General features: G+C 45.2%; 1 protein-coding gene across 3 annotated transcripts in view; it reads right to left on the bottom strand.

Annotated features, from left to right (window-relative positions):
- Positions 1-2,494: 2,494 nt before the first annotated feature.
- MAMLD1 (mastermind like domain containing 1) overlaps positions 2,495-21,690 on the bottom strand; it is a 146,665-nt gene continuing 127,469 nt past the window's right edge. For 2 of the 3 annotated variants that reach the window (XM_053670208.1, XM_037153383.2), the window contains exons 3-4: positions 5,999-6,083; positions 2,495-4,701 (exon numbers count right to left, since the gene is read on the bottom strand). In XM_053670208.1, the coding sequence (XP_053526183.1) occupies positions 3,584-4,701; positions 5,999-6,083 (1,203 nt within the window). In that variant the 3' untranslated portion in view covers positions 2,495-3,583. Of the gene's footprint in view, positions 4,702-5,998; positions 6,084-12,694; positions 12,939-21,690 lie in introns of all 3 variants that reach the window. The other variant, XM_053670209.1, reaches the window with a different exon arrangement.

Here is a 21,690-nt window from a genome sequence, read left to right as displayed (position 1 = left end):
GATTGAAAACTTTATGGCCAAGAAGAATTTAGTATTTTGACCAGTGTATCACCATACTTGGGAGGAGAGGGTACTGGAGTCAGATTACTGCAGGTTGAAGAGAGTGGGAGGGGAGGGTGACAGGAGCTAAAGCTGTAGCTGGACAGGCTGTGGTGTTGAGTGGCTTAAAAAATCTTTTTATTGTTCAATTACAGTTGTCCCCATTTTCTCCTCATTACTCTCCTCTTCCCTACCCACCCTCCTCCCACATTCAATCCTTCCCTGCCATTGTGCTTGTCCATGGGTCATTTATAAATATTTAATATGGCCCAGGTGAAAGTTCTGTGGAAGAATCCAGCAAAGAGAGGCTAACAGTACAAAGGCAGACAGGTGGGAACTGGCATTTCCTGGATGGAGCAACTTCAGACAACCATAGTGGGAATGGAGATGCAAAAGGACTGCTGAGAGGCAGTGAGGCCAGGCTGGAGTCAGGTGGCATAAAATGTTCAGGGAGCTGTCTATATTGCTGTCCACACTGGCTTAGTCTTAAGGTTACTGCATATTTGCAGTGTGCAGAGAACCCTCTAGGAGTAGAAAGTGAAACCTGAGAGCTCAATGGACCAAGCTCAGCTTTTATTTGGGGTCTCTGAGGACCATCAAAACTGAGTGGGGGCAGTGGTGATCCCAAATCTCTATGGCAGGCTAAGGAAGCCCTACTGGGAGGGCTGGGCTGGGAGATGTACAGGGCATGGCTTCAGTACCCAAAATGGTTGGCTATGAGCAACAGTCACTGGGCAGTTGGGTCCAACACAGAGCCAAGTAAGGGCACCTGACCCAACCCCCACTGCTCCTGTGCTCACTGGAAGGAGTTGACAGGAGATGTGGGCCCAAGAGTTTCAGTGTGGCCCTGAGGAAAACCAGGGCCTGCCTATTGCCTGGAACCACTGGGGCACTTGAGGCAATGCCAAGAGTCTTGGTGAGGATGGCTCCTGGGAGGCTTTCTGAGGAGGAGCTGCCTTTGAGGGGCAGGGGCAAAAGACGTAGAAACCATGATAGGGAGTGATGACTGAAGCTGAAGGATATACCCTGGGACACATCCATTACCCAGACTTGCAAAGAATACTCTGCAGGAAGTGGAAGGGGGCTGGCTCTCAGTTCCATGACTCCCCTGGCCCATGGGCTGGGGAGGACTGCTTTACCCCTGCTTCTACCGCAAAGATCTATTGATCTTTGTTCTCAGTCATAGTCACTGAGTGATGAATGCAGGCATCTTCCTAGAGCATTTTAGATTCTGCTGGAGAGAACAGGTCTGTCTCAGTGCATGGGCTTCCTGAAGCATGACATTATGTTGAAACATTTTGTACTTTGAGGATGAGGTATAAAAACTTTCCCAGCCAATTAGGGGAATAAATGTGATATACTCCCTTGTGACTACATCTAATACCAACTGGTGTTTCATTTGTGCTTTTACAGCACCTGAAGTGGCATCCCAACTAGCTTCCTCACTACCTTTGGGGAGATTTGGTTCTACCTGAAAATCCTCTCACCTCGTGACTTCCCTGGAAGAGGGACAGGGACAGGTCCCAGCCATCCCATTATGGTCCCCCTGGAAATTAGATCTAACCATAAGCCAAATTCAGATGAAGCTCTGTAGAAGCCACTTTATTGCTGTGAGGGGGTGGCCCTAGAGTTGGGTGAGAGGAATGTTTTCATGTAGTTTTAATTGGAAACAACCAGCAGCTAACCCACTTGCTGCAAATGCTGGAGGGTGGGGTAAGATGGGGTTAAAAGGGACTGGATGGAGCTCAGTAGGGTTTGGACAGTCAGGCAAGCTAGAACAAAGACTCCTTCTGCTGTTGTCCTGGACGGGAAGCTAAGCTATGGGGACTTGGACTTGTCCCATGCACCCCTGTGGTCCCTGCATCCCAGCCCAGCCTGCTGAGCTCTTCCTGCCCTAGCACTCAGGATGATCAAGGCTTTAGGAAGGGGAGGTGGAACATCCCTCCACCTTTACCATGCACTGCAGGGATGATCAGCTGCCCAGTGGCTTCACCAGGCCTTGTTGGTTGTCTTTGAAGTGAAAGATATTTACTCTTCAGAACAACAGACATGCCATGTCCCTCAAGGTATCCCTCCATCTCCAGCTGCTTTACATGGGTGTCACATGGGAGGAGATGGCACATTATTTAGATCTGTCAACCTCTCAGCTGAAAGAGAATGGTGGGGCAGTTTATATTCTCAGTGCAAGCCTTCCCCTGCCCACACCCTCAAGCTGAGTTGCCTAAGTGGCCTCCCATCCCTTCTGTTTCTTCATCTATAAAATGACAGGCTCTGACCCAAAATGGCAAGCTTCTATGCTGTGATGTGAAACTGACTGTAGCTGGCCCACACAAACTTTTCACCTTGCGCCCTTATGTGCAGCATCTTTCCATGTGTAGTATTAACAGCAGCCCAGGAAGGAACCAAAGGCCCTGGCTGGCTTTGCTGACATGGGCTTGCAGGTACTGAATACTTCCTTGAAAAATAAAAATGGAGGCACTTTTCTCCAGGCTGTTTATTACAGAAAGAGGAAAAAACATTCTGGCTTAAAACAGATGACAGATTTCAAACATAGAGGCAAAATACAAAGTGGCAATTAAAATGTGATTACATTGAGTTTGGACACACAAAAGTTTACAGTACAGTGGGCCTGGGTTTTTTCTATAACAGACACTGAAATATACATGATGATAACTACAGATACAAACCATCAAACACAAACCAAAAATCAAATATTGATGTTTACAGACTTTCCCCCACAAACCACAAAGCCTTACATCAAAACTAGTACTGAAAGGCTTTAAACCAGGAACATCTCACTTTCACCCTGCAAGGGTGCCTCTGGAGAGGTACAAAGCTGAGGTTCTCTTGTCTGAATGATAAAGGGAGGACCCTCTTGATCCCCAAGGATGATAGCTCAGAGTGTTTAGCTCACATACTCTCTCTTTACCTCTCCAAAATCTACAGAACTCTCTCAGCCTCCTGGCAAATTTCCTCTGTGGGGCACTTACAATAAAAGCAGCTTCTGCTGTAATGTGCTTATCAGGAAAGAGCTAGTAGAGACTGAAAGGTTTGCAAAGAAGATTAAAAATTACACAAGGCGATCACATTTTCAGTGAAAATGGAAATAAATTGCCAAGTGGTTTTCTATGTGGCATTTGTAAGCTTGTACAACACCTCTTGGTTATATCCACATTTTCTGTTGCATCAAAATCATAAGCGACTTAGCCACCTTGCTTACAAGATATCACTGGAGTAAACAACACAGTCTGCATATTTGTAACTAGGTATAATAAACAAACAATGCATAATAAACACAACTGTATTGAAAGAAAAGCTGTCACTTTATTTATGAAGTCACAAAATGAAGTATAAATACTTTTGTCATTAATGTTTAAGAAAACCATTTATAAAATTTTCAAATATATACAAGTATTTTGAAAACTCACCAGCTTATCACTTTGTTACAGGTAGAGAGGGGGCTGGGCATGGGCCAAACACTTGTGTGGCTGTCTGGGGCAGTTTGTGAATTTGCTATGGATTCACACCACTCCCTAAAGTGATGTCAATGTTTCAGGGGGCTATTCTGGGTGACTAGGTCAGCATTTTGGGCTGTGTCATTTTGGGTATCAGCATGCTGCTCTTCCAAAATGTCATCAATCAGCCTCAGGTTGCACAACCAGTCTTCATCGGGGCTCATGCTGGGGCCTTTCAAGTGAGCTTCAATAAAATCCACCTCATTGGAGTCAGGTGATGAAATCACATCATTTAGTAGAGGCTGGGCCCGGGGCAAAACGTCACAGGGTGGCAGCTCAGGAGGAAGCCCGATTCTGTTGAATGGACCCAGAGACAAGCTGGCAGCAATGGCGGAGGCAGCAGAGGCAGTGGCAGCAGAGGCAGTGGCAGCAGAGGCAGTGGCAGCAGCAGCCACATAGCTTGGCGGTGGCTCAATGCCATACATGGGACTCATGGGACCAAAGCTGGCTATACCCTGCTGGAGGGACTTGGCGGCATTCAGCACAGGCACAGGACCAAGCACTGGGCTCTGTCTTAGACAGAAGTTGGGGTTGGGTAAGACAGCATTCACCATCTGGCCAGGCCTGCCTCTTGGGGTCCCATGACTAGGAGGCCTGACTGCCTGCTGTGGTGGACAGGCTGGGGCTACCAGGGAGACTCCCTCAGGCACCTTGGTGAAGACTGAGTTCTTGTCAAATTGCTGCTGGATGCTATTACCCGCTTGCCTCGGGGTTGGGACCCTTGAGACCACTGGGGTTGACATTGCTGCTGCTACCCATGTGGCATTGTTGAACATGGTGGGCATTCTTGACACACAGGGCTGTCTGAGCTGGTGGGGAGTGAGGAGCTGGCTGACCCTGGGCAGGAGCACTCCCAAGGGGGATGCCTTGGGCATCTGTGCATGCTGGCAGACAGAGCCAAGGCTGCCCATGGGGTTCTGGCCTGAATATGACGGTATGGGAAATAGGGGGCTGGGGTTGAAAACTCCCTGCTTTTTGCCCAGGGTCTTTGAGATCATGCCCTCATGGGTCTTGTGTCTCCTGGGTGGGATCATTGCTGGACTCAGATTGTTCTGAAGGAACCCAGCTGTGGGTGGCATCATATGCTGGCTGTATGGGGAGTTTGCCTTGGTCTGGCTATGCTTGCAGGTGACTTGTTCTTGGATGGCTACAGAAAAAGAGAAGGGGGGTCAGTTCCAAAGGTGCTCTCAATTTGGGCTGCAGCTGCTCGTGGGGAGCTACCAGCCCAGCACTGATCTCTCACCTTCTACCCTTGGCTCCTACTGAACATCTCCTGTTCCCCAGCTTTTCTCAAGTCCCCGTCTCCCTCCTCCCTCACTTTGGACTGCAGTTCTTCTAGGGAGCTCTCCTAGACTTTTGAGTCTGTGCTCACACACCTCCCCTATCCCCCACCAAGTTTTATACATAACATTGGATGAAAATGTCAGCTTATCTCTCTGTCTTTTCAAGTAGATTGTAAACTCCAGGAGGCCAGGGTCTCGGGGTGCTTTTATATACTCACTACTCAGTACACAGGTGTGGCACTGTCCATCCCTTGACAGACAGAATTGCCTTCCTGGAACTTGTTTGTCCTGTCTCTACAGCTAAAGTGTGGCTGATCTGGGCAGGTGGGATATTTAGCTGGTGTTAAGCCCAAAGGAACAGGGGGTTTTGCATCAGACTGAAAGAGCAATGTTGTATTGCCTAAAATGAAGATGTTGACCACCTATTGAAGGGCAAGAGGCCTTTCTCATCCCTAGTTGAGAATAACCTTGGTCTTGCACAGTATCACTACTGTCTGTTAAGGATAGCTTACCACATGTCTCTTCAGCTATTCTGCAAGTGCCAAGAAGTAGGGACCAATGCTTGTTTGTTTTTATTTTTGTTTTTTTTTCCAAACAGTTGCACTCCTGACTAATAAATGTTGATTACATCCATAGCTGTCATGGTAGGGTAGGGACTCCTGCTATCTGTGGAGGCTCTGGGAGCCCCCACCACAAACTCTTTAAGGCAGAGCTTCAACCCCTTTTCCATTGCCCACACTTGAGAGGTGGCCCATGATCCCAATAGAATAGAAGGTCACTGGGGTGAGGGCAAGGAGGGTAGGATCAGAACCCTTGGGTTGTAGCAGCCCTCAGTTTATTCTGATAAAATCCTAGGGGGTGTGCCCTTCTCCCTCTGAGAATAACTTCTTTAAATTGCCTAATTGAGTTTAATCAATCTGTTGAATTAAACAGTGATATCAGAGTCATTAAGACATGGCCTTCAATTGGGATCCTACTTAAGTTTCCAGTGTGAGAAATCCAACCAGGGTGCTACTGAACTAACTTGTAGACCTCCCTCTTTCCCTCAGTGCTTTCAAAAACACCCACAGTAATTGCTTACTCTGGGGTCAATTCTCACTCCTTCTTTACATACACACTGCCTGGCCAGTCCCTTTAGGAACATTGATCTTAACTGCTTACCTTGAAATTGATTAATCTGTTGGGTGATATATGCACTTTGCTGTTCAGGGGTCATTGCCAAACGAACTGATCTCTGTTTCTCTTGCTAAACAGAAGATGAAAAAGATGTGTTAGAACAAGGCTACCAAGAAATATTTGCCTTGGGGTCAAATATTTGCTAGGACTTGGCTTTGGTGGAGCAGAAAGCATGAGTGAACACACAAACACAAACTTGCATGCATGCCCCACCCTCCCAAGCAAAACTCCACAGTTTTGCCCCTAATATACTCCTAATTTATAAATAAATTAGGATTCTGCAACTTGGATTAAAAAACCAACAACTGCGACAGCATAGGTTGTGATGGCAGACACAGAGCTTAACAGCAAGTGTGCAAAGAAGAATATTTAGGCATTTTGGATGTCCTTCTGCTCAGGATGGGTCAACAGTGAGATGTGGTCACCAAAAGAGCAAATGTAACATTAGGCCACATTCATAGAAGCAGAGTATGTAGAATGAGGGAGGTGACAGTCCTACATTATTCTGTTTTGGCCAGGCCATGTCTTTAAGTGCTGACAAGAGTCTGGGCATGGCAGCTATCAAGGAGACACAGATAAACTGGTTGCATTCAGATGACACTAAATGACAGGTAGGGTTGGACTCTAAACCACACAGACAAGGAATGGCTGAACAAACCAGGGATGCCAGGACTGGGACAGAGCCGACTCTGGGCTATGTGATGGTGGGTATCCAGCCTCTGCAGGATTGTCATGGGGAAAGGCTGAGGATTGTTCTGGGTGTTCCTGGTATGGACAGCAGGATGATCACATCATTGGATGGATGCACTGTCTGACACCAGGAGTAGTCACTCACTGCCAACTTCCCTTCATTCTCCTGACTGGCTGCAGCATGTGCAATTGGAATGAGCTTCCTGTCTCCATTTCCAAGCTGGGTGGGCAGGGGGAAGAGCCAAGCTTCAGGCCTGCAGTCCCAGCACTGAGTGTGAGAGTGGCTCAAGGGGCCAGCTGAGAGAGAAACAGATGAGGGCACATGGGAGGCATGACTCACCCATTGCACAGAGATCCTCAGCCATTCCCATCCAAGTCTGATTCCCAATCCAGTATTTACCCACTGCCATCTCTCCCCCCTTTTTAAGAAGCTTGCTCACAAGTATACCAACAACCAAGGCAGCTCCATCAGGGAATAACCTCCCTGAGTCCATTTTCTGAGCTGTGTCACCCTAAATGCCAGACAACTTGACTTTGCAACATGGGCTGGCCTGCTTTACTGCATTTAGAGGGCTGAAATGGGGGTGTGGCATGGAGGCAGGCCAGTACTTAGGAGAATGTCCAGCTCCTAGGCCCTGCAGCAGTTTCTGGCCTCAGTTCCTGCCAAGGCAGAGAGGACAAACATGGCACCAGGCAGACTACATTAGAAACTATTTCACCATCCTGTCCTTAGCCTGCTTCCTGCCCGAGCTCTTGCCTCCATCCTCTGGGGCATGGGCCCTGGAGGTGCTTTTTCTCAGCCAGCCCACAGAGCTGCTCTCTTCCTGTTAAAGTATGGAGGTGACAAAACTGCCTTCATGTGTGCTCACTGTACTGAGAACTTTGCACCTATTACTTCACACAATGTTGCAACAATGCTTTGAGGTATGCATGTTGTTATCCCAGTGATACTCACTTGGTCACTGAGGAGCACAGAGGCCATGTGACCTCCCAAGGCTATGCCATCAGGAAGGTGCGGAGCTAGGATCTCCCTGAGATGCTCAGGATGGGCAGGCATTTCTGAGGCAGCCCTTTCACTTATGGTCTTTCCATCCACCCTTACATTAGCTTTGGCCAGGAGATCTGGGCAGAATATCTACAGACCCCTCATCACTTCTCAGCATTTTGGCTAGGATCAAGAGTAGAATATGTACAGACTCCAGCTTACTGACATGACACCATGTCTTCTAACTGCAGATCCTGTGCTTCCGCCTGTCCAGCCCGTTGCTTCTGGGGACTGGTTCCTATGGCCAGCTAGGTCTACACTGATCCTAACTCCTTCCCCACTGGCTGCCCCAATAGTTTCATCAAATAACACAGTTGCATAAGGGCAGGGGTTGGGGGAAGGTATGGGCTAGAATGTGATCAAAGAAGAAGCAGGGGAAGGGCAGAGGAACCAAGAATGGAAGAAGCAGAGAGGAAAGATACTCCAAGGGCATGGGAGATCAAAGTCAGAGGGTTGAGGAACTGGATAGTGTTTGTCAGAAAAAAGGGAGTGCTCCTCAAACAGTCCAGTGTTATAGGAAGAACGGGGTTGTTGGCAATGCTCATCCAAGGAAGCAGAAAACCCAGAGCATCCAGAGTTGAAGGGAAACCTGGATAGGGGCATGGTTACACAACTCCCGAGTCTGAAGGGCACACTTGACATCTAGCCTACAAGGTGGGCCCTCTAGCATCCTGGAAGGTTCTGGGGCACTGCTGTCAAGAGGGTCTATCATACTGCTGAGGTGGTTCAGGCCAATCCTAGTCCTGGGCTCTGGGTCTGGTTCTGTTGTCCCTGGACCAGCAGCCAGAGTGTTCTATCCAGGCCTCCCTTGGAGGATGCTTCCTTTGTTTTGCAGATGGAGGCCCCAATCCTTTGTTCTGAATCAATGCACTCTGAAGATAAGCCCCAAGAAAATAGTTCTTGCCTTTTGAAACTGACAATTAGAATCTTTGGAAAATGGTGAAAACAGGAAATGACAAATGTTTTCAGTGACCAGGAGGAAACAATGGCTGAAAATTGCTGCTTAGTGATAGAGACTTGTAAAGGATGTCCCAGGCACCCTGTGGATTTTCATAAGCATGCTTATGGAGGAGGTCATCAAATGACTCATTTTTTGAAGGCTGTGATCGTCATGGTACTTGGCCTTATTATGCCAAATGACATTGACAGAGCAGTGTTTGTGGGTCCTTTTGAAGTGTAGGTGTGCTTCCCCCATGCTGATCACCATGGATGAGCCTGGGCTGGTGCCAGCAGGAAGTCTTCCAGAGAACTAAGGGCCCTGGATCTTCCACTTCCATCACAGAGCCTCCCAGTCCCACTGGGCCAAGGGTCCACATTCATAGACAGGTCTCAGCCAGAATGGTGACCTGCAAAGTCACAGAGTTGCTTTTGTGGAAGCTTCTTGCTGATGTTCAGGAAGCTGCAAAGTCCTGGTCCATGTGTGGGGGCTTTGGCAGGGCTGGTGCTTCATCTATGTGCTAGTCAGGAGAAAGATGCAAAAGGCTGGCCCAAACCTCACTGCTACCCCCTGGCACAGTTGAGCCCAACAGTTCCCTCCACAGCAGACCAGGCAGGACAGCTGCTGTGTCAGCTTTGCTTTTCAGCCATCACAGGTGAATTGCTTCTGAAAGTCTTATGGAATAACCTGGATGCTTCCTCTCACCACTGCAGGGGAATAATAGTCTCGGGACTGATTCAACCACTTAATCCAGTAAAGGAGGATGGATGGGGAAGATAATTAGCAGGACTCACACACAAAGGGTTCCTGGATTTTCAGCAGGACTTAGACTGAAGCTACTGGCCCTGCAATTTCCAGGAGGAAGGCATTCTCACTGGGAAGGGAATTCCAATGGAATAGCTCCTGGGGTATGTCAGGGAATGGGTCCAAAGCCTTACTGTGTATAGCACGCATTGATGTAGGAAAGGAGAGGGCAGGAGGAAAGTAAAAATGGGGTTAGGGAAGGAAGAAGAGAGGGAGGGGACATGGAGAGAGGGAGTGAGAGAAATAAAAGGGAAAGGTGAAGGACATAGGAAAGGAAGAGGGAGAGAGAGAGAATAAGCAGAAATAGAATGAGCAGCAGGAGGAAGAGGAAAAGGAGGAGGAGGAGAGGAGAGAAAAGGAAGAGGAGGGGAGATGTGTTTTCTACCACCAGGAAACCCCAGCCTCTTTTCCCATCAAATGTAGCTCATGAGTACTCTCACACTGAACTATCTTGCCCTGCACCAGCAGGCACTCAGCTATGTTCAAAGGTCAACAAGCCCCAGTGTCCGGGTTTGTTTATTATTCCACTAGGAAAATACCTTTTGTATTTTTTGGAAATCAGATTTGGAAACACCACCCACGCCTCTGACTTTTCCTTTAAGATGACAAGAAGACAGTATTCTGCATTAAGATTGCGAAATAAAGACCTGAATTCTGGAAGCTCCCATACCTGTATGGATGAGGACATCACACACTTGCATAGCCCATGGATGAAGGCAACATAGACACTTCCATCAGAGGCCCCATTTGAGGGGGTATGGTTGTTTTTAGGCATAAATTCTCCTTCAGAAGCTACAGAGGTTTATTATAGTAATGACAGGTGAATTTCATTTCCTAGTTTCTCTTGACTCTCAGAGCCCCTGACTTAGTTTCTCCAGAATGACTCCAGAGAAGACTGAACCATTGGGAGCGATGTGTGTGCTATCAAACCATTTCTTCCTGTAAACCTGAGGCCAAGATCTTGAGGGGGAGGGAGGTATATCAAACACCTGCCCTTTTGTGTTGCCTTTGATCAATGACTTTCCATGCCCAAATGCAGCCTGCAAGATGTGGGCCTCATTGACTCTGGTCCTCCAAAACAAACCTGCCCAAATATGCAATGGGAAGACAGGGTTTCTTTGGCATCCCAGTGTGTCCCTGTGTCAGTCAGCTAACAGATATTTCTCATGGGTTTACATTGGGCCAGTATCTTTTCAAAACATGGGGACAGCACTGTGATTCTCAACTTTTATGGAATTTACAATGCAGAGGAGACTGATAAGACACGTGTAAGTCAATCACAGCTCATTTGGGATGGTTACATATCTTTTAAGGAAAATATAATGTGTGAAGGGAACAGGAGTGTGTGGGGTGTGGGGACACAGCAGAAACATCAGGTCAGGGCTTGGGGCCCTGAAGGTAATCAGGACTTGTCACAGGTTTCTCTAAGCTAAGTGAAGCCAGGGTAGCACTGGCCTGGCTGGAGTCTTTCTTTGCCCCTCTGGGCCCCTTGCACAGGAGTCAGGGATCTTCCTCACAGTGATGGTGCTGTCCTGGGGTCTGAACTGGTCTGAAGCTGTCAATGGGGCTTTAATAAAATCCATGGCATCAAAAGCAAACAACTGAGAGCTGTATGTCAGCTCTTTCATTCTCCATTTTCTGTCTTTCCACTGACCTCCAATAGCATGAACTCTATTCTAACTCTTCTTTTGTCTCCTCCAGGGTTTCAGGACTGCCTTGTCCCCGAAGGGTTTGGTCTAAATGCTGAGAATATCCCAGGACAGAGCAAACAATGTCTTCACAGCTTGTCCATCTGCTTCTCCTGTGGTGCCTGCCTCTTCTGTTTCACACTGAGTCTGGCCTTCCTGAGCCACAGGTTGAGCTGGCAAGGTCTTGTCCCTCAAAGTACCCCCATTTAGGCTCAAATCCCAAAGTTTTGTAGGAAGGATTAAGGGGCTGAGCATCTGCCCCACCCTTCATTACTGGGTAGAAAGTATTGGCTTTGGTAGACATAAGGAGGGTGAGGACAGAAATTCAATAGGCAAGCTAGCAGGGATCCTCTTTTTTTGACTTCTGAGGACAGGGAAAGGCAATGACATCCTCAGTGGATGATGCCCTCATCCATGTTTTCAAATCTGTTTCCCTGGCAGCTTTTGTGGGACAAGATTTCTCAAGTTTTAGCTAAAGAGCACCGTGACTCTGAGAGTACACAGAAAAAAATTGGGGGGAGAGAAAAAAATCAGTACCCCTTGAACGGAAAGTACTGCTTGTTCTTCCAGTCCAGGGCAGACAGATAAAAAGAACAAGGCTGTCTGTACAACAGCAGAATTTCCATTAAAGGCCAGAATACTGGAGGTCCTTTCAGCCTGATGACCCTCTTCAGATCACTATCACTTAGCAATGCTCATTTCTTCAGTCTTCTCTGCAGACAGGGCAGATATCATATGCACACTGCTATTTCACGTGCCAGAACAATAACTCCACAATCCAAATGAAATACTCTGCAAAGGCCCATTCTGGCTGGTGTCCTCCATCTTGCTCTTATGACCATTAAGGTGACTCTTTAGGGCAAGTCAAGCCCTTCCTAAAGTAGACTCTGCAGCATGATTCAAACTCACAGACATGTTGGAGAAGCTTGGCTAGAATTCCTTTTGCCTGCCCTTTCCAGGCTGCCAGTATTCCAATGGGGAAATCCAACTACCCACTTTTAGGGTGTGTAAATTTTGGGTGGGTCAAAGAACACCTTGGGGTGCACAGTCCACAGTGGTTTGCTGTTGGGAGAGGCAGTTCCTGTGCACCCACTAGCTATGGAGCAGGTGGGCAATTGGGGGATTCGAGGTGCAGAAGTGCAGATCTGTCTCTGTCAGGATCACAGTCTGGCTGCAGGGACAGGTAGGAAAGGAACTGGGGTGCTGGAAGATGGACAGCAGGGAGGGTAGGGTGTTACTCTCCCAGTAACTGCACCTGGGACAAACCCCACTCAATTCCCAGGAGGTGAAGCTGAAGTACCTAGAGCATTCAGCTTGCTTAGCTGTTCTCTCTGCCAAAGACTGGCCAGGATACAGTAGAGAAAGCACTGGAAATCCCTCCTGGGTATACAGAGCTTTATGGGCTGTCACCTCCTGTGTTCCTCCCAACAACCCTGTAAGGCGGGTGGGCAGGCAGAGCAGGGAACTGCAACCCAGTTGACAGATGAGGAAAGCGAGGCTCAGGGGAAGTGACTTACCCACAATTTCGCAGCTAGGCAGTAGTGGAGCAGACACTTGCCTCCAGGCCTTCGGATCCCAGCTGCCCCAGGGCGCTGCCTCTGAGGTGCTGTACGAGGAGGTGACTTGGGCCAGCTCATGAGCAAAGGAGCTGGTTGGCAGGAAGAACTCACTCCCCAGGGCCTGGTAGGATGAGGCCTGTTGCCCGAGGCTGACCTGGGGAGGACTGGTTTCCCCAAGCTTGCAGGCTTTGTCTACATGACTCTACAACAACCGATTGAACAATCTATCAGCTGCTTGGCCACAAAGTGGTTCTGACTGATCTTGTCACTTCCCTGAGTGCCTTACTGGGTCACTTACTGGGTGTTCTGGTTATATATACTAGCTGGTCTGGGGCAACAAAACCAAACAGACTTGCAGTTTTAATTGTCTTGGGTCACAGACTCCTTTGAGAATCAGTCGTTGTCTCGCTCCACAGAAAAAGCACTTATGGTGATATCTCCCCCTTTACAGCCTACCAACATTACACATATAATTTCAGGGGTTTTCTAGACTACTTAATACCCATCCATAGAACTCAGTTAAGGATCCTCTGCTTTGATTGTTCATTGTTATGTTGGAAGTGGGAGTAAAGCTAGGTGAGATATGTGGTTCACCAGCAATGACCTTGACTAATCTCGATCCCTCCTACCCACCCGCCCCCCACAACAGAGCACATGGTTCTAAATTGGTTTGTAGGTATATGGGTAGACATGCTGGGAAATCTGCAAAACCAAATGGTGAGTGCAAAATCAAACAGTCAAGTGAAAAATCTCACAACAGTCCTTACTGCAGTCTTTACTGCACTTCACCTTGCCAGGGCCCCAAGGTTTGAAGAATTGTGTGTGGGTGGGACCTGTCCTTTCCATTGTGTTTTGGAAGACAGGAATTTCATCAGAATTGAACATATGACCTAATTCTTTCAGCTAAAGGCAATTAAAAACCCCATATTTTATATCCACATCAGAGAAAACTTCAAGATTCAAATGATCTACTAATATAGCCCTGACACCCTGATAAGCACACCAAACAACAGTGGTGTCCAAAAGAACAGGGGAAAAGCAAGCCTTGATGAGAAATTCTGCTTTTTATGTGAGTCAGCTTCTTCACACTCATGTTTTTAACACCCAAACTGCAAGTGATCATCTGCATCTCCTACCAAACATCCCAGTAGAAATGGAAATAGTTATCTCCCCAAACTAAGCTAAACATTTGCAGTCAATTTGATTTATTGCAATAAACACTAAGCATTCACTGTGGGCAATTTCTGCAGTTAATGATAGGCCAGTAGATAACTGGATGCATTAATTGATCAAAAATAAAATTTGTCACCACTAAGTTTACTGAGCATTTGCTATACACCAGGCATGAATCCAAGTGCTTTCAATATTTGGATTCATTCAATCTGTACATGAGACAGAAACTATTGTTATCTCTGTTTTACAAATGAGGATAATGAGGCCCATAGAGGTTAACTGAGTTGCCCAAAGTCACATAGCTAGTTTGCAGCAGAGCAGGATGAAAACCCAGTTTTACCTGTTTCCCAAGCCTACATGAAGTTTGCCATGGTATGTGTGTGTGTAAAATCATTAACTTGCCATATAAAAACAAGTTTTGAAATGTAACCTGCTAAAATATGCCATCGAGAAAACTACAGGCAAGGTTTTACAAGGGGCTCTAAACAGTTTTTTAAAGATTTTATTTATCTATTTTTAGATAGAAGGGAAGGGAGGGAGAAAGAGAGACAAAGAAGCATCAATGTGTGGTTGCCTCTCATGTGTCCTCTATTGAAGTCCTGGCCCACATCCAGGCATGTGCCCTGTCTGGGAATTGAACTGACGACCCTTTTGTTTGCAGGCTGGTGCTCAATCCACTAGACATCATCCAAGGCATGGCTCCAAACAATTTTTAAAGAACAAATTATAACTGCCTAAAGACGGGAATAGGAAAACAATCTAATACCTGGAAAGTTTTAGAAATTATACCATTCCCCAAAACAAAACAAAACAAAAATAATAGAAAATATTCTTAGCAAGTAAACTCAATTCCTTTGGGAAAGAAAACGTCTTGCCATTTGATGGTGTACCAGCTTGGGAGGGCCCAGTGCCCTTCCCTTGGTGTGGTTTAGTACAGAGCTGAGCTCACTGGCCATCTCTAGTTTCACTGCATTAAGCACCATTTTGTCCTTGGATCAAGGTCATCTGGGACATGAGCAGAAATACTGCTTTCTAAAATTGACAATTCTTTATGCCTGAATACCTAGTTCCTTGATCATTAAACATGATTTTATAGCCACATTGAAGTTTTTACAATCCTAAAATGCAAATACTACTAGAGTTCTGATTATCAGCCCATTTCAAAAAGACATTCTGAGAGCAATGATAGGGATTTACTTGTAAGCTTTTGCTTAGGAATCTCTGGTAGCTTCATGTGACTTGTAGCATATTAGTGATGGCTCAAGAAACATCAGTATTAACATAGAGATGCATGTAGTACTGTAGAAGGGTAGCCAGGGGGCCCCCAAAAGAAGAATTTGTAATGGGGTCCAGAACTCAGGGTGTCCAGGAATTACTAAAAAATATGAGATGTCCTCACCCCCACAAGTCTGAGCTGGAGGGATAGGATACATGGAGCAGGGTCACTGAGTTCTTTTGCATAGCAACAGTTTTGAAGATATCCTCTAGAATGGTCATATCTATATGACCATAACATATCTATAACCTTTAAGTGGTTTCGTAGATATGTTAAATAGCTGTGGCCCTACTTTGAGCCAGGGAGAAGAGAGTGACTTCCACTCAAGATGTAACTAGGAGGCAACTCCCCAGCCTTTGTTACAGTGCCTGCATGAGAGCTTGGAGACGATTGGCTCCATGCCATGGGGCCATGCCTGCCCAGACTCACTATGGCAGCCCAGTAAAGCTGGGAGAATACGAGAGTCCTGGCGGGTGTAGCAGGAGGAGTTAGAAATGGGACTGCAGAGGAAGATTGGTGGGGGGATTTAAATGCAGCCGCGGCAGCTATTGAAGAGAGAACCGCTAGTTTTTGGCCAGAATGGGGACTCTCACAGCCATGTGACAGAGAATCACCAGAGCTTCAGCAGAGAGAGCTACGTGGCTTCGGCCAGAGTGGGGGGGGGGACACCTCTGTGTACTGTAACCTCTGTGGGGGGCCACAGCCATGAGAAGAATCATCATGCAGCTTTAGCAGATAATCACCACGTGGCTTTCTATTTCTTTTCCTGAGATACAGTACCTTGGACTGGGCAAAGGGGGAAAAAAGGACTGTGTATATTTGTGGGTGTTTTAAGGGACTTTGGGATTTCAATGAAGACATTAAGTCATTACTCTTAAGTCTGTATAACTTGAATAAATAATTCCTTTTCACTAATCTCTAACATGGGGAGCTATAATTCTCTGGTGAAGGGAAAGGTGGGGGGTCAACTAGGTAACGTTGTGGAACCCCTTCCCTGGTGGCCAATCTGTGAAAACCATGGGAGACTCCATGTGCAGTAGTTTTACAACTACTTGTCACAGTAAAACCCTGCCAAAACTAGCCAGGAAGGATCCGTCTTATAAGAATAGAGTCCCTCCAGCCCATGAGGTCAGTTTCTGCTTGGAGTTGGCCTGCTCCCATGTTCTCTACTATAAACTCTGGGTGTTCGGTTCAAATCTTTGTCCCAATCACCAAGAGCCTGGTTACCTGTGCCCACCTGTGACAGTACCTCAGTAGTTCATCTGGCAGAAACAAGTGCAGATAGCACACAGGTATTACCAGCAGCAAAAGGTGCCACCACAATGTGGGCAGTTCTATTCACCAGCAATTGGGAGTGCAGCTGGATCCACTTATTCAGGTGGGGCAGAAAGAGGAAGCAGTTCACAGACCAGTCTAATCTCAGTTAAAATATATATAATAATATAATAAAATATATAAGATTTAGTCTTGACTCTGATTAGGAGCTTTATGGCTTGTGCTTGTGAGATGTCTCCATTTTATTTAATTTGGAAAAGCCCCTGCTTATCTCACACCCTTTAAAAGTGTGAGATGCAAGTTCCAAAGAAGGGGTTGTTAGGGACATTTCTACTCCTAGAGGTTTCCAAACATAAGGCACACCCATCTGTCTCCACAAAAACCTCAGAAAAGCAAGTCTGTCAGTAATTGGTTGCCATGATTAAATAGCTCTTGGACTGGCTGGTCCCATGTGATTCCAAATTTCATAGAATTTAGACCATGGGATGGGTAATGTCTGACAGCTGTGTCTAATTTCAAAAAGCTCACACCCACTCAGCACCTCGGATCCTGGGTTTCCCATGGTTACTAGAGAGCTTGCTAGACCTAAGTTGGCCCATGATCCCTCCCTCTGAAAAGTCTCCAATGGCTTGCAGGTAGCTAGAGACAGAAGCATATCGTGCTAAACTCTGTTCCTCAACTTCCCACCCTCTTGGCAGCCAAGTTTCACGTTCCATATTGTCAGGTACTCTACCCTCCAGTCATACCAGTCTCCTTGGAGGTTTCCAGACAGGCTGCTATGTGTGTTTAGCCCTCTGTGCTTGTGCTCCTCGGTTCACCAAGATTGGAATGGCCTTTCACCAAGTATCCACTTCAGCTCCTTCCTACACTCTGGGAATTCTGGTCTTCTCTGGCCCAGCTCCTGTGGCTGAGTACCTCTGGCTGACTGAATATCTCTACTGGGCCAAGTCTTAATCATTTTTAAATCTCTCTGGTGCCTAAACAGTGCCTGGCACAGGCATGGGGCTCAGCAAATACAGCAGTGGGCAAAAAGGTTTACAGTTGTGAGTATGCAAAACAGATATTCTTATATAATTATTTATTAATTGTTATATTATTTATTTATATTGCAACTATAAACCTACTTTTGCTCACCCCTGTACTTGGTAAATTCAATCGACTTTACTCTGTTATGAGTTTGGCATGATGACCCAGGCACTTGGGAGATGATCATCTGGTGAATATTGCACTGACTTCTTCTTGGATTGGATATTAATGATAAACTGAGCATTGACCCTCATTTAAGCACATCTACTCATCCCTTTTCAATGCTGTTATGTTAATAAAATCCATGAAAGAACATAGAAGGATCATAATCACATCATGAAAATAACATCAGCTAACACATTTTTGAGCACTCACTATATGTTGGGAACTGAACTTTGTGCACATACGCATTTGAGACTATCTATAGTTTATAAGATGAGGAAGTGGAGATAGGCTTACTCAGGACACACAGTGGCAAGGTGGGGTACACACCTGGATCTGATTTACAGAGTGACTAAAACCTAAGCAACTCCTGGCTTTGGAGGTGCAAATGCTCCTTCTCTGCACATTGAAAGTAATGGTCAGGTGTCTTCCTTCATTCACCAAGGAGTAGCTCTACTTGGATGGCTATTCCATGGCTTCACCATAGTTCAGATGGACTCTTATGCAAGAAGCTAAGATTATTGCTAACCCCAATAGATACTCTGCTGCTTTGCAAGATGTGGATAATAACTGTTTGGATTTTGTAAATTATTGCCTGGATTAGATATTGGTCCAATCTTCACCATGGATTATCAGAAGGAGGAATTCGTGCACTGGCAAGGATAGTTGTAAACTATGATTCCACTGGCTTCTGGGAGCTTGTAGACTTCTAGACTTAATCATCCAGTAGTTCAGACAATAAACCCTGAACTCCTCTCTTTCCTTTCTCTAGTTTTTACTAACTGTGTAACAGAGATGAGCAAAGAAAGCCCAAGAGAGGGAACTGGAGACTTGGCGTGTGTGCGCCAGAGACTCACAGAACCTAAGGTCTTTCAGGGCTGGACAGATTTCAGAATCCAGCTTCCACTGTTCAAGTCACTAGTGAGATAAACATGCTAAGGTACTAAATGTTATGCAGATAGCCCAGAGAGGTCAAGCCAGAGCTGTGGAGGAAGCTGGATCTTTGAGAAATTGGTAAATGTCCCCTACCTGTCCAACAGAGGTGACATGAGACAATTTTGTAAATCTTAAGTAATGTATTAGGAAAGCAGAAAAATTTTATGTGACTCAGACTTCTTGGCCTCTTGCTTGCCATTACCCTACTCAGCCAGGTGCAAATGTGATTTCAATATATCACAAACATGTGTCTATTGATAACAATACAAGAAAACTACACAACTGAAGTCTGAGATTTTGTAAGAAATAGAATCCCAGAAATGCTATAAGCAATACTGTCCAACAGAACTATACCTGCATTATCCAATATAGTAGCAACTAGTCATATGTGGCAAGTGAGCACTTGAAATGTGACTAGTGGAAATGGAGAACTGAATTCTTACTCTTACTTTAAATTAATTTAAGTATAATTAGCTACATGTGATGGGAAGATGGGTGAGGGGCTGGATAAAAAGATGAAGGGAATATGAGGTACAATTTGTAGTTACAAAACAGTCACAGGGATATGAAGTAAAGCATATGGAATATTCTCAATAATATTGTAATAATTATGTATGCCAGATGGTTACTATACTTCAGATTGTAAAGTATATGTTTAACCACTATGCTGTACACCTGAAACTAATATAAAATAATATTAAATGTCTGTAATTGAAAAAATGCTGTTGGATTCTAAAACTCAAATAAATAAATAAATAAACAAATAAATAAATGGCTATATGTGGTTGCTGGCTATATATCGAAGAGCACAGCTCTTTGGCATAATGGCAGTCTCTGGAAAAAGATGGTCTGGGATTAAATAATGGGTTTACCATTTCTTAATTATGTAATTGTGGGGTAGTTCCTTAAACTTTCTGTTCCTTAATTTCCTCATCTGTAAAAGGAAGGTAATGGTTGTATCTTATTCATTGAGTGATTATAAACATTAATTAAATTAACATAACTAGTTTTCTGAGAGCTTATATGCTTTCTCAGAAAACTACTTAGTGATAGTCTTAATAATAACACCTCTGCTATATACCGACGACTTTTACAATGCTCCAGGCACTGTCTTATGAATTTCATGTGAGTTAGTGTAGAATTGGACATGTTGCACTAGGCATGGTCTGGCCAACAGAGTTCATCAGGGCTATTATATTGTTTATATTTTGGCAAAATAGACTAATAAAAATGATATTTTTTTCTAATTTTGATAACATTAGAAACCTTTATTGAGAACTACTCAATGCAAGACATTGGCCTCAGCTCTTTCTTGGGGTATCAATTAATTAATACTCAGAACAATCTTATAGGAAAGGTACTATTATGATTGTGTTGTAAAGATGAGGAAACTGAAGCACAGAGAGGTTAAGCAACTTGTTCAAGGTCACTCGTTAGTAAGTGCCAGAGCCTGGACTAAAACCCAGATATTGTCTGACTTTCAAGTCCATGTCCTGAGTTTTGCTTGACCAAATTGCCCAACAGAAACCTTTGTTTTTAGGGTAGCATCAATCCCAGCCATTTCCTGGATCTCTTCTATAAATTTGCATTGTATTAGTTTCCTTGTAGCAGACTATTCTCTAAGCAAGAACTGGAAGGGTTTAAACTCTTCTGGATTTTCCCCCTTTAAATGTATATATTTTAGCCTTAATATCTTAAAGTTTAAATGTCTAAGTCTGATTATAACTGATGGTATCCAAATCAAGTTCATTTGGTCAACCAGCTCTCAGACTTGGAATGTAATCACAGGGTTAAGTTGAACTGGTAAATTGCTACTTTGCCTAGAGAAAAAAAAATAACCCAGTAACACAAAACGATAAAATCAATAATGTACAAATCAATTAAGGAATGAAGGAACAAATATTTTTTTGCACCATTCATTCCAATGAATAAGCAAATAGCCTGTTAACTCCTTGGGGTAAAGAATGTGGAATACCCTCCTGCAATGCTAGGCACAGACCAGGGTCTACAATACAATCTGCCCTTTAGCTTGGCCATTTTCTCTGGGGGCACTTTGGCAGGGTGCCCAGTGCTGCACCTGTCATCAATAATGCTGGATCATGAGGTAGGAAAACTGTGTGGTTGGTCAGGTTAGGTGGGCCCCTGGGAATCATCCTGGGAACAAGGTGAGGTCAAAAACATTGCTACAGAGAAAATCAAGGGCTGGGTCAAAGGACAAGGTCATCAAGGTTCTCCAGACTCTAGAGCCTCAGCAGCCAGGAGAGACTGTGGCTCTGACAGCTTCTCAGAAGGTTGCTATTATCTTAAGATGATGATGGTAACAATTACCATGTACTGAACACATACAGTGTGCCAGGCACTGAGTGAAACACTGGGTAGTTTTTATTTCCCTTGAAAGATGGGTACCATTATTATTCCCACAATATAGATCAGGAAAATAAGGTTCAGAGAAGCAAAGAAACTTTTTCAAAGTTACATGGTAAGTAGGTGGCAGAGCTGGAAGTGAAACCTGGGTCTGAGTTACTCCAAAATCCAGGCTCTTAATCACAAATACTAAAAAAGCAATGTTTGAAGCCCAACCCTTATGCTTATGCCCATCCTCTCCGCATTTTTTCTCCCAGTGTCTTTCTGTTGGATACAGTAAGCACTGCTGACAGGTCTGGGGGTTCCAAAGGAGCCATCCAACTAACCATCACATTTGGGTAACTGAGGAAGAGAGCAGCAGGATTTCCTTTGCAGACTTCTGGATTTAGACAGCAGACCTAATGCATACATCTAACTCCAGTCCTTCTTATGGTCTCACTGAAAGTACAGTTTTGTTTATAAAGACATGATCCTGCAATGATAAGGAAAATGTACCAGAAGATAACAACATCATAATTTGCCAAGCTCAAAAGTAGCTACACCAAGGTCAACTGACTACACAGCCCCAGGGAAGCTAAATCACAAGACTGCAGAGGGGAAAGTGGTAAAGCAGCTTTGTCTGCATGAAATAATCTTCATAAAACTCAGGTCCAGCAGCCTCAGGTTGTCTCTGGAACTGGGAGGTAAGGTGAACAGAGTTACCATCATAATGGGGTAGATCCCTGGATTGCCTCCCTGGCTT

This window comes from Artibeus jamaicensis, unplaced genomic scaffold (assembly GCF_021234435.1).
Source record: "Artibeus jamaicensis isolate MK-2021 breed Jamaican fruit bat unplaced genomic scaffold, CSHL_Jam_final contig_554, whole genome shotgun sequence".
NCBI lineage: Eukaryota > Metazoa > Chordata > Mammalia > Chiroptera > Phyllostomidae > Artibeus > Artibeus jamaicensis.
Note: the sequence above shows the minus strand (reverse complement) of the source record. Positions and strands in the feature narration are given on the sequence as shown.